General features: G+C 39.0%; 1 protein-coding gene across 3 annotated transcripts in view; it reads right to left on the minus strand.

Annotated features, from left to right (window-relative positions):
• Nucleotides 1-13,755, minus strand: part of LRCH3 (leucine rich repeats and calponin homology domain containing 3) — a 103,071-nt gene that overhangs the window by 48,974 nt on the left and 40,342 nt on the right. For all 3 annotated transcript variants that reach the window (XM_045029143.1, XM_045029141.1, XM_045029142.1), the window contains exons 3-6: nucleotides 10,346-10,472; nucleotides 6,519-6,624; nucleotides 6,237-6,373; nucleotides 4,850-4,959 (exon numbers count right to left, since the gene is read on the minus strand). In XM_045029143.1, coding sequence (XP_044885078.1) covers nucleotides 4,850-4,959; nucleotides 6,237-6,373; nucleotides 6,519-6,624; nucleotides 10,346-10,472 — 480 coding nt within the window. The remainder of the gene's footprint in view (nucleotides 1-4,849; nucleotides 4,960-6,236; nucleotides 6,374-6,518; nucleotides 6,625-10,345; nucleotides 10,473-13,755) is intronic.

The following is a 13,755-nucleotide window of genomic DNA, read 5'->3' on the forward strand; positions in this document are numbered from 1 at the left end:
TCCTAAATGAAAGGTAACTAAGATAACTAAGCGCTAAGAGATTTCAAAGTAAGGCACACTAATGCTCCATCTCAGGCCACGGCAGCTGAGAAAGAACTGAGGGTGTTTCGCTCATACAGCACTGTATAGCCTTAGAGCTGGGCATGAGGAAGTACACAACACGTGTGGGCTGAACAGACACTGCAACCCAAAATCTCCAATTCAAGGAGAAAAGGGTGTGAGCACACATGAAATGGAGCACCCATAGGGACATTACTCAAAGAACAACTAAGGGATAAAGGATGAGGGAACAAGAGCTGCAGAAGTGAAATATGCTTATTTTTATGTACACATCGGGAAAAGGTTTCATAGGCAGACCCTTAACCCTACACAGAGCCTCATTTAAGTTACTGGGGCTCTGACTGTATGGACCAACATACAGGATCTAGCACTATGTTTGTTCCTCTGAGTTTGTAAAAGATTTACGTCATGTACTAAAGTCTGGGGATGGCATCTGGAATGAAGGCAAGAATGGAACTCAGTCATGCTAAACAAAGATAATATTCATATTAGGGATCCTTCAGCAACAAAGATGGGAAGGGAACCACAGCTCACTTCTTTTGGGTGACAGGAAAAAAGAATAATCCTAAAATTGCTCAGCGTAGTTAAAAAAAAAACACCTCTGGATTTTTAAAATGTATTAGCTGTGTCATGCCTTTTGTTCTATAGAAAGAGTTAACAATGCATACAGTGGCCCCGGGAATACATAGCTACAAGACATTGTAGTCTACTTTTAAGGCAAAAAAATATCCTAACAAAGTACTACACATTATTCAGACAATGGTAAGATTGTTTTTCAATTAAAGACCAGCTGGGGAAAGAAAACTTCAGGTAGTACATGTAACAGTCTACATAGTGACCACATTTAAGCCAATAATTCACGACACCTAAATACTGGATCAAAACCACTGTTTTTTTGAAATTATAAAAAGAGAAATAAAATGAGAAACTGGTTCCCACATGACACACTACAATAATTCCATTTTAATCATGACTACATCAAGTATCCTGAGAATCTAAAGAGAAACCGATTTTGCACTGAACAAGCACTTAAAATTGAAGATCAAAATTCAATAGTTTTAATCCAAAAGGAAAAATACTGTTTGATTCTATTTTCTTCATATTCTATCCCTCCTATTCAAATACAGCTTTTGAAAAATACTTCATCATCACTGAGAGCGTCTGGTAACTCAGAAATTCACAGTTACAGTTCACAGTTCCCACGCTTTCCCCTCCTTCTGAATTTGAAAGATGCAGTCTGTCTCCAGGACTTTCAGAAAAAATCTGAAAACAGAGGGTTACTGACTGCTCAGGGCTTTATACGTTCATTACAGACAACAGCCTTTAAGAAATCAGCAGAGACTTCAGATCCTATTCCTCACTGACTAGCTGGCTGCAAGCGGCAATAATTAAGCACTAAGACAGAGCGGCAGTACATTTTTACAGCATGCTTGGGTTCCAATGCATAAGGCATGAAACTGAAGGTAGAGTAGCTAACCACCTGAGACGTGCAATAATCACTTTGAAATGCAGTGTCTAAAGTACCTTTTTGTAATGAAAATAAATGTATCCATAAAAATAAGGGGAACAAGATGTGCCACTGACATGAAGAGATCATCACTCCCAGCCAGAGTTCTGAAGTCACAATGTAATACATGCATATATGTCAATCTCCTTTCTAGTCACGGAATAGAACTACCAAAGTCTTTCAAAATTTAATCCGTACAAATGATTCCTACTCCAGTGATCCACGTCCCAGTACTTCAAACTTTTATGTCTCGCATTCCAGACTTACCCTCCCTACCTCAACATTGAACCTAGTGCTAGGCTCCTGTAAGGCACTGCTGCTGCCTCCCCTCCATTCAGTCATGCATGATCCAATGTTGAGCTTGAGCGCTCCACATTTCAGTCTCACAGCTAAGAGATTGGTCTGGAACAGCCCAAAGATTAAAGGTCACAACTTAACAGGAGTCTACAGACACTGATCGGTACAGTCAATATCTTATTCTGTAAACTGATACAATCGTCTGAAAGGCTGGGAACCAGTTCTCTATTGAAAATGGTAGTAACAATTAAATAAAGCAATAGTTTTACTAACTGGGTAAAACACAGAAGAGGGCACTAGTATTGTGTTTAGGATAACTTTACATGAGTCCAAAAAATAAAAAAAGGGCAGTGTGGGCCAGCAGCACAATTCTCAATTAGAAATATTTATATATAAAGAAGCCAAAATTTTCTCCTGTCTAGTTGCCTGGGTACAATCCCTCTGAATCCTAGGTACATACTCAGGCAGTTAATCCAAGCAGCTGCCCATGCAGCCACACTGCTATTTTTAGCATGCTAGTTTAAGCAGAGCTAGCACATTTAAGTCCACCCGAGCTGGGATTTACACCTCCCAGCTGCAGTGCACACATAGCCTAAGAGATAAGACAGCCACAGGCACACACTTTCAAAGACGTCCACCCCAGCAGGGGTAAAGCCACAAGGCCTGACACCTGTTGGGGTGCACTCAGTGAGGCTCTGAGAAAGGACTGTCGTGCAGCTAGCTTGGTAACTGTCACACTAGCTTTGAAAGCAGCTTTACATCAACTCCGGTTTAATTCCATTCTTTTCAAATTGCCCAGGATCACTATATAACCTCCATAGAGCAAAAGACAAAGGTCAGGTATACATGCTGATTAGTTTTAGTTCTGTCAGTAGTCTTTGATATCATTGACCAAAGGCTCTGTTGACTTGCCTATGGGCATTAACTGGAGTACACTATATTGTGTATGAGTTGTTTTGTTCTTTCATCTCAGAAATTCTAGAAGAAATTCTGATTTTGGGCAGCAGCTCATCTTCTCCATTGGCTCCTTTATGTGGGTTCCTGCAGAAATCTAGTCTCTTCCACACATATTTGCTCAATTTGCATGTGAAGCCACTGTGGGAGCCACTAAGAGAGACTGGTAAGCAGCGGCACCTCCAGGCACCAGTGCGCCAAGCGTGTGCCTGAGGCAGCAAGCTGCAGGGGGCGTCCTGCCAGTTCCTGCGAGGGCGCACCTGTGGGAGGTCCTGCGGATTCGGCGGCATGCCTACGGGAGGTCCGCCGGTCCTGCAGATTCAGGGCAATTCGGCGGTGGGTATGCTGAAGCCGCAGGACCGGCGGACCTCCCGCAGGCATGCCGCCAAATCTGGAGGACCAGGGACCTCTCGCAAGCACGCCGCCGAAAGCAGCCCACCTGCTGTGCTTGGGACGGCAAAAAAGCTAGAGCCGCCCCTGCTGGTAAGTGATATAATCAGCACATGAGCAACAAAGAGTTCTATGCCATCTCTCTTATCCACTTCAGATATATCTACTTTCATGGTGCCTGGCAGGGATGGAGACATGGACAAAAGCAAGCCAGTCCACACAAGCTTGAAGTGAAATTGACCATCTGGAGGAAGCATCCTGAATGGGTTCTGCTCAAGCTTTTATATTGGTACTGAGTGTAATGGTAAAATATATAAATTCTTTCATTACATGAAACGAAAATCTTTTCAGTAAACACATACTCTACTTATCGATGTTATGCTTTTCAAAAAAAAATAAACTACACTGGAGATCAATAGCTTTAGATACAGTTGGTTGGACTGGGCAATTTATGTCACAATAAGGGTGCCCTAATTTCCTTAGCCTTTCTGAATACAGATGCTCCTTAGATCCCTGTATCAGCTTGTTTTTTGCAATATGCACTTTATTATAATAAGAAACTAAGACAGCATTATAAATTTAGCTAACAGGAGACCTAAATAATTTTAATCTAAACAGTATTCCAAATGCCGCCTCACCTGCGTCACATACAGGATAGAATCACATACTCTCATTTATATGCCACAACTTTATTTGTCTCAAATAGCACCTGATTATGCTAGGTGTGGGTCCCTGTCCCAAAGAGATTACACTCTAAAGAGACAAGTGAATTTCAGAAAGTATTCATGTTGACCCCATCTGGAAAGGTGCTTATCAAATGTGGATTCTAAACTTGATGAGGAGCTGCCTCTTGACCTAAATTCTCCTTCATAGATCTTTGGTACAACTGCAATGGCTTATTTGTTTTATTCACGAATCATGTTCAGCCCATGGTGCACGTTACAGATATATATTCCCTCTGGCTCGGTATTAGTTTGTATGATCACTGAGAATATATTCTTTTTCTTCTAGCTAGTCTCCTACCTCATTACTTTGCTTTTCTCTTAAATGTGTAGTATAAATATATAGTGTACTCCTACTTTTCCCTAGACATCTTAATTTAGAAGCTGATGTGGTTGACCGTTCTAATACCTGTGTTACTGTATTAAACATTTGTGCCAAATGAAAGCCTGCCAAAAATAAAAGTTTACTAATGGGGTGAGATCAGCACTTATACCTGTAGTTACAGCAGAACAATTATATAATCCTGTACAAAAGATTAAAAATCACAACGTTAGACTATAGTAGATATTGGGAAAACCCTAAGATTTAAGTAAAAACATAGATTAATGTCTTAAAAATAGAACTTCCTTCTATCATAGCCTGAAGACACCAAACTTTTTTTTTCCTCTCGAAAGGGTGTGCCCTTTAGCACTGGCTGAATTGTGATATTACTTTATTTTTCCTTCTAAACTGTCTTGCTTGGACTCCTGCTAGAGTGGCTCACAGGGTGACACACACCACAATGTTCTTCAAGGCCACTATCGTCGGTGAAATGTACACTAACCAACAATTAGTGGATCTGGTTTCTGCCTCTTCTGAATTCAGGAGAGTAGACAAGTTTTCCCCAATCCACATCAAACAGAATATGCACAAACTTACCAAGAGCCAAATCCCATGGGCCTCCTATCATAATCAGGCAAGTCTGGAGCTATCTTGCATGCTTCTATGTTCAGGTATTTAAATATGTGGATTTTTCCTTTTATGCATATCTACAAAAAAGGAAATCCATAAACATATTTAGCACTTTATTTCATCAAAGCACTGTACAGACATTAACTAGCTACTGTGAACTTATAACATCCTTACAGCATCCTTAAAGCTCTTCATCCATTTTTTAAACTTCTCCCATTACAAACAAACCATCACACTGAAGTGTCACAGAATATATGTATAATAAAAAAATGGAAGCTTTTTCCAAAAACATCTGGACTGTGTGGAGCCCTTTCTGTAAGCTTGCTCATAAGGGTTTATCATGTCAAGGATCTTCTATGTGAATAAAGAGTTATATGTATTTGTAAGGGGTAAAACCTGGAACTACGGCAGAGGCATCCAAACCTTGCCCAACCTAGCTGCCAAAAGCCAGGCCTAATTTGAATCAAGTGAAGCCAATTCTAACTCCCTTCATCTTTAATATGGAGGCAGAATCTATGGAAACTATAGGTCACAGCACTTCCCACTCTGACTCAGAGGAAGCAGGTCATTCCCCAGGGCTATACATACATATTAAAGATGAAGTCAGCCATTGACCACATTGTATTTAGCCTGCAGGGCGCTTGTAAAATGAATGAAAATGCATTGCACTTTTAGGTTTCCAGTTCACTACTTCAACAGTAGAATGGCTCAAAAATGTTTTTTGTTCATAGCTCTTCCTCTCTCCCAAAGCTTATTTCACTCTAGAGCCACTTGCTTATTTTACTTATACTGTACAATGAGAATTTTATTCAACAGGCTAACGAAGGAATTCCTGCAGTAACCACATACCTACTACCAGTAGGAGAACTAAATTAAGGGAAGTGGAAGAGTATTTCTGCCATGGGTTTCTTTAAGGTCTCTAGAGAAACACAGGTTCTTTAAAATCTTATTGTTCCCAAAAGAAAGTTTTAACCATTCAGTTTCTAATCTCACTTTACATCCTCTAGTGCAGGGGTAGGCAACCTATGGCACGTGGCACAAGAGCTGATTTTCAGTGGCACTCACACTGCCTGGGTCCTGGCCACCGGTCTGGGGGGCTCTGCATTTTAATTTAATTTTAAATGAAGCTGCTTAAACATTTTAAAAACATTATTTACTTTATATACAACAATAGTTTAGTTATATATTATAGACTTATAGAAAGAGCCCTTCTAAAAAGGTTAAAATGTATTACCGGCACGCAAAACCTTAACTTAGAGTGAATAAATGAAGACTCAGCACACCACTTCCAAAAGGTTGCCGACCCCTGATCTAGTGAAAATAGCAGACATTCTAATTCCAAACTTTAATTCACCTGTGCAGGGGGTGACTGTAGAGGGTTGTTATCTAGTGTGATTGTCTGAAGATGCCTGAGGTTCCGATAACAAACAGGAATTGTTGTGATTTTATTGCAGGAAAAATCTAATCGAATCAAAGGCAATTCTGCAAGCTCTGGAGATAGAAAACAAACATTCAATCTAGTAGCTATAATAAACAGCATGCTTACTACTAGCTCTTAGGAAAACAAGCTTTAAAAAGAATAAGTGTCAAAAATCTCAGTTGTTACATATGACAGACTTTTATCTGCTGATCTCACCTTCAGGTAAATGCACCAAATGATTTCTCCTGATGTTCAGGTCACGCAAAGACTCCAGACTGCCAATCTGTGGAGGTATTGTCTGTATTTCATTACAACTCACATCCTGCAATACAAAACTACAAAGTGAGCCACTGTTTTGATACTGTCAGCCTGTTTAAATAAATCCCAATGCTAATAGGCAATTCCTGCCTTCTGGTTTTGTAGGTATATGTACATTAACTCTGATAGGCAGTGTTTTATTTATAAACTTGACAAAAATAAACACTTCTATGACACCTAAGATTGTCAAAGTGCTTTACTAACATTCATTAAGTTTCAGCATTGTGACAAAGTATTAATTATCCCCATTTTACAGATGGGGAAACAGAGGCACAAAGTAATTTTTTCAGTCTCCCAACAACAGCAGAGCAAAGAAAAGAACAAACCCAGGAGATGTGACACTAGATCATAAAAGCTCTTTAGACAAGTTATACATTATGGAAAAAGTGAAGGTATTGATATTGATAAGGAAATAATGATATTTCCATGCATATTAAGTTAGCAAACTAGCATGTTAGCATAAATTTCCTCCACAGATTGCCCATTTCCCATTCCTCCACGGACTCTGAAGCAGGAGAGCCTGGAGAAACACACTACCTGCCATGTACTTGATCTGGATATTTTCAAGGGCCTATCCTCAAAACCTCTAGGCAATGTTACAACAACATTTAGATCACACAAAAGGATAAAATACATACTACATTGCCAATACAAAAGACAGCCCAGACTAAATAACTCACCCAAAAATTATATTAACCTCACATGCATCTGGGCATTAGCAGGCATATGCAGCAGGTAGCCAGGGAACAAAGTGAGAAGCCCTAGTAGAGTTATATGGTGTAGCACTTAGCTCTACCAGTGCACCTCACTTCTCACTGTGTGTCTTTTATTGAATGCCAAGCCTTAAAAACAAATCTCAAATGTACACACACCCGAGGAATACTCGGAGTATATCATTAAAGAATATATGCTTGTAGGACTGAAACGTGCATGTGTGAATCCCTTATGCTTCACAATCTGTCTCACCCTGTATTTGGCTCAGATACTCTGCTTACTTTCTCCAGGCATGAAGAAGAGCTCTGTGAAGCTCAAAAACTTGTCCCTTCTACCAACAGAAGCTGGTCCAATAAAAGATATTACCTTGCCTTCCTTGTCTCTCCCATTAAAGAACACAGGTAACACCTGTACCCCGATATAACACGACCTGATATAACACGAATTCGGATATAACGCAGTAAAGCAGTGCTCCGGGGGGGCGGAGCTGAGCACTCCTGCAGATCAAAGCAAGTTTGATATAACGCGGTAAGAATTTTTGGCTCCCGAGGACAGCGTTATATAGGGGTAGAGGTGTACTTTTGTAATTCTGTGCCATTCCCAAATGCGAGTTACACACTTATCAAGATTCTATTGCAATTGTCTCTAACATGTCAAGTTGTCTAGGTTGTTTTTTAAATCCACATGTTCATAAACACACTGAAAAACTAAATTAAAAGCTGAAGTATTTGAAAAAAAATAAGATAGCTATCTGTATAGGAGCGACCAATTCCCACCAAGAATATCTCTGGGTGGCAGATAAGGGGAATGTCCTGCAGATATGCAGGACACTTGCAAATATTCAATAAGCCATTGCAGACCAACTGGCGACATGTCTCAAGAGGGGTAGTTGGTGGCATGGCTACCTCTATAAAATATCACTCCCTAAGATCAGGACGTCAATGCAAATAAAGACTGCCTTAAAATAAGTCTTGCTGGGGCAGAGGAGGCTAGGAGAAATAAAACTCCAATTTCAGCCCTAAGGTGTCAGGTAAAGCTCATCCAATAGACATGTTCATGAAAACTGATGTCCATGTCAAGTGTACCTCAGAGGGCTAGGCTGTTCCTCACAATTGACATCCAACAGCCTTGTCTGACTGTTGTAATTGGGCAAAGGCTGCTAAAGCTAAAGAAGTGAGTGAGCTACCCCAGATCATCTCTAGGACAGCTGGAAAATGAAGCAAGTAGAACTTCAAAGTACCAGAGCAAAATTTCTAGCTAGAGCTTGCATTCATTACAAATACTAGAATACCGTGTCCAGTTCTGGTGTCCACATTTCAAGATGGACGTAGAAATAATGGAGAGAGTCTGAAAGGGTGTGACAAAAATCATTCTGGGACTGAAAAATAAATCTTATGATGTGAATCTTACGGGGGTTAATCTATTCAGCTTATCAAAGAGAAAGCTGAGAGGTGACCTGACCACTGTGTCTAGGTATTTTTACATGGAAAAGTTAGCTGCTAGTGGGGGATTTTCAGTCTTGAAGACCAGGCCATAACAAGATCTAATTGCTGGAAGCTGAATTTAGACAAGCACAACCTTAAAATAAGATGGAATTTCCTAGCAATGAGGATAATTAAACACTGGAACATCTTACTGGGGTGGGGGTGGACTCACCATCACTTGGAGTCTTTACAATTATATTAGTATCTATCTAAAATAAATGCTTTAATCCAGTTTCTGGAGGGTGTGTCAGGCTGGAAGATCATGGTGGTCCCTTCTGGCCTTAGAGTCTATGAATCCCCCTGTTCATTCCCTCCCCTTGATGGGCCATGGAGAGAACAGCTCTGCATTGCACTCAACATGCTCATAACACTTGCAGCTCTGCATTAAGATAATGACTATAATCAAATCTCATGCTTCAGAAGGTTGCTGCAGGAGTCAGGAAGTAATTTTTTCCCCAATGAACAATTGACCATTTGTATTCTATATTTTTCCCCACCCCCCCTGTGAAGCATTAGGAATTGACCTTAGCTGGAGATATGATGCCGGAGGTGGTGGACCAGTGCTCTGAGGTGGTACCTGATCACCAGATTTGGAGTTGGGAAGGAATTTTTCCCTGGTCAGATTAGTAGGGACCTTTGAGGTTTTTTTGCCTCTCTCTGCAACATGGAGCATAGATCACCTAACTAGGATCGTTTGGGCATATCCCAACCTAACCAATTCCCTGAGACTGCAGGGGCATTGGTGGCACCTCACTCTCTCCTGTTCTCTGCCTGTGGCACACAACGCTTAGTCTCCTGAGGACTGAAAAGCTTTAATCTAACCCAAGTTACTGAGCTCAACACAGGGGTAACTGGGCAAAAATCAATGGTCTGTGATACATAGCAGGTCAGACCAGATGATCTATTGGTCCCTTCCAGCCTTACACTCTATGAACAAATAATGTCATATATATCAGCACTTGCAACTGTCTCTGTCATATATGGAGAGATCCTGGGACATCAGACTCTAGCTAATACAGTACTGTACACTCTATTTATAGGATAAAATGTGTATGGCAGGGAGCCGGAGTCACCCACATGGAACTTTTATCTGGAATGCAGAATATATGATAAATTAATGTGGATGTCTTAGTAGCACTGTATTTGTTTAAACAAAGTTCCATTTTGATTCTATCTGAGGTATTTATCTGGACCCCATAACTCCTGTATCTGAGCACCCCACAATCTTTTAAACCGTATTTACTCTCATAACACCCTAGTGAGGTAGGGCAGTACTATTATCCCCATGTTACAGATGGGGAACTGAGGCACAGAGAGACTTGCTCAAAGCCACACAGGAAGTCTGTGGCACATCAAGGAATTGAACCTGGTCTCACAAGTCCTGGGCTAGTATCCTAATCACTGGACCATCCTTCCTCCCTCGGTTGAATAAAGTTATTTCACCTCAATGAAATTTAAACCCACCAGAGCAAATCATTTATAAATTAAGAACTGAACAGCAATCATTAACAATAAGTATATACTCACAAGCTCTGTCAGGTGTCTGAGCTGTCCAATTTCTTCAGGTAGTGAGACCAACTTATTATTACTTGCTATCAAAACTTTCAACGGTAGACTACACATGTGTACTGGCAATGTTGAAAGCTGGTTTCGACTTTTGGGTAGGAAAAAAAAAAGTCAGAATGTGGGAAGAGACCATTTACCAATTTTAACACAACATAAGAGAATCTCAAAATCATGTACTCTACTTTGACAGGATGTAAGAGCGTCATGTCAGTTTCGAGACACATTTACAAGTGAGCTGGTATCTCGCAGTCTCTTCTTTACACATCTTTCTTATCCTTTGCTTTACCAAGATGTGTTGTAAACAGAAGCTCTGAATCTGCTACTACTCATGGGGATGGGGGGATAGGGCATTTTTGTAGGAGGCTTTTAGGCTCTGGAGCTTACTTCCTCTTTCAGAGTCTGGCCATATTCAGGCATCAGGCAGACACCATTTTCTTATTTTTTTACTGCGGATTAGCATGTGGGGAACAGCGTAAGGTAGAATGAGCATATTACTTGCTCAGTAGAAATGTTAAGTGTGTGTTTTCGTTATTTAATTTGTAATAAGGCCAATTATCATGGTGATAAGCATTTAAGAAATCCTTGTCACAATGAATTTGGACATGTTACAATCCAGTATTTGACACATCATAATTTATAACCATCAAAGCAAACATGAGGTCATGTAACTGGACTGCAACCTCAGTGAATGAATCAGACAGGAAGAGGTTGGTTTATAAAATGAGAATGCTATGACTTATTTGTAAACGGAAGCAATCAGACTGGAAAATGACTGGAAAACTAGGGAAAAGTTAATGTTACCTTAAGGAGGTTTTAACAAGATACTAAACTCAAGTTTATCAAAATGTGGCATTGTGTGGAGTTTAAATTTCCCACTACAAAATCCTACTCCCGAGTAGTAGACGAACTAATGTTAGCTGGCATCAAGGAATAATAATTTCAAATACACCTGTTAGAGATCACAGCAATAGGAAATCCATCTCTGACTCATATCCTATTCCTACAATGCACACCATAAAGCAAAAAAGGAAGATAAGCAAAATTTAATTGGCAAAGGGGTAACACCAGATGTAAGGCAAACATTTTTTTTTCTTAACAAATATCATTACTAGTTTGTGAACAGAGGTTCTGCATACCTCTTAAAACATTGATTTTAATAATGCAGACTGCAGTATACAGTTGAACTTCAATAATAGGATACAACACGTTTATATTACAGGTCAGGAAATTACATTTTATTACAGATAGACATATGTATTTATGTTTTGTAAAAAACTGTTTAAAATCTACCAGTGCAATGTACTCAAAGGAAAATTCCCTGTACTTTATTAGAAGTTGCAATTAAATACTTCTCTTTCTTGGGACACTTCTTGACAGCTAATAAGTGTTGACACTTAAAAGGCTAACAGATGAATCAGTCTTCTCTCTTTTAAACCAATATATCTAGATTTTGTCCAAAGAATACTGGCTTCTATTTCACAAGAGAGAGATTCCCCACAGTTAGAATTAAACTAAGTTTTGGGTTGTCTTTGTCAGTTATTAGTTTCCCATCATACCCCTCGGCTTACTATCAATAACTTCCTATCTGTATCTAGTTATTCAAGGAGCAATGGACCTTATTTACAAGAGCAAGGTTTTGCTTTTCAAAGAAAGAAAGGAAACCCACAAGAATGAGTGAAATTGATAGCACCAGATTCTATATTTTTAGACAATAAATCCTGGATGTGTATTTTACATCACTGATTTAAATACAAAAAAGTGCTCCTATACAATGCCTAAGGTGCATAGACAAACAATATACTGTGCAATCAATACTATGCATTCAAGGAAATGTATTGCATATACAGCTAATATAGATTATATTCTGAAATACACATGTGGTGGGTATTCACAATTTAAAATGTAGTTAAAACATGGTCAATGGCCACTATTTTTAAAGTTATGTATTTTTTAAGTTAAAAATGGCTAACGTAGTTCATTTTTCATCAAAAAGAAAAAAGCAATATTATGCTTTCATTGCTAATTCAATTTAAACTACTTCTGAATTACACCAGTTTTAAAAGAGGAAATATGCTTGATCTGTTCAGTGTAACTTACAAACCCAAGAAACATTTACTTCTCTTAGCCTCACATATTTAATTATTGGCTCTATCCTTGCTTACTATTTTCACATACAAAAAGAGACTGTCCAACTCTATCTTGAGTAGATTTACACTGCTTACTTCCTCTGACTTCAGCAATTTGTTCCATATGCCGACTAGCTTTAAAAAAAAGAAATTCTGAGCAATTTGCACAATTGCTAGTCATCTCCTTCATGTCAGTCTGAGACATCTTATTTTTAAAACAGTCTCTTAAAACAGCATTTTTACTAGCATTGGTCCATTCCTTTTATTTTAGGAATCTAGCAAGCATGAAACTATTTTTTTTTTTGCATTCAAGATGTACTGTAAAATACCTAAATGTACAGACATCTTTTATAAAAAGTCTTCACATACGGAGAACTACTCAGACATCCATTTTCTGACATTATATAACTCTAAGATGCCAATTTCTCTGAATAATGCTTAATCACTCGATTGACCTTTGCTTTGATAACTTAAGTCTAAGCAGGAACACAAAGATTTGATATAAACAGTGTAAATTGAGATAAAGTTGCCTGCTTTAATGTAGTGATTTAAAAAAGAGAGGCCTCCAGCTACTCAGGTAGCTACCTTATTCAAAGGCTTTCCATGTGGCTTTAGTCACTAAAACTGATGTATTTATTTTGGGTCAGAATCTGTCTGCACTACTTCAGCCGCAGCTCATTTCTACTTCTTTACCTGACCCATTCCTCATCCAAGCCTGAACTTTTGATTATACCATAGAAGCTCAAGGAAATAATAAGAGTTACATACTAACTAAAGCCAATAGGAAAAAGTCCCAAAGGATTAGAAAAATCTAGCCACAGATTATTTTTGCTGTTTTATTTAAAACTAGCACTATTGCACAATTCACAACTGTTCATCAACACCCAACTGTCATCAATAAGAAGCAAGAATATTTTATCATAGACCTACAAGTGCCCTCACATCCTAGCAGATCATAATTTGAAATTAAGTACGACTATTAACATCACCTCAGCTGCAAAGAAAAGCCAGCAACTCCAGTTTAAGGGACTCTGCCAATTTAAAAATTACAAATTATACCTGAAAATATTTTAAAAACCTACTACATCTAAAATTAGTATATTTTCAGCTTATTTACTTCGAGAATTTTACAACACTTTGAGTACAGTTATTTTTACCATTTCCCCTGCATAGCCAGGCTGTTAGCCATTTTCATGGGTCTTTCACACAGCAATAGGAAAAAGAAGAACATGTAATAAACAGGTG

The sequence above is a fragment of the Mauremys mutica genome, chromosome 9, assembly GCF_020497125.1.
Source record: "Mauremys mutica isolate MM-2020 ecotype Southern chromosome 9, ASM2049712v1, whole genome shotgun sequence".
NCBI lineage: Eukaryota > Metazoa > Chordata > Testudines > Geoemydidae > Mauremys > Mauremys mutica.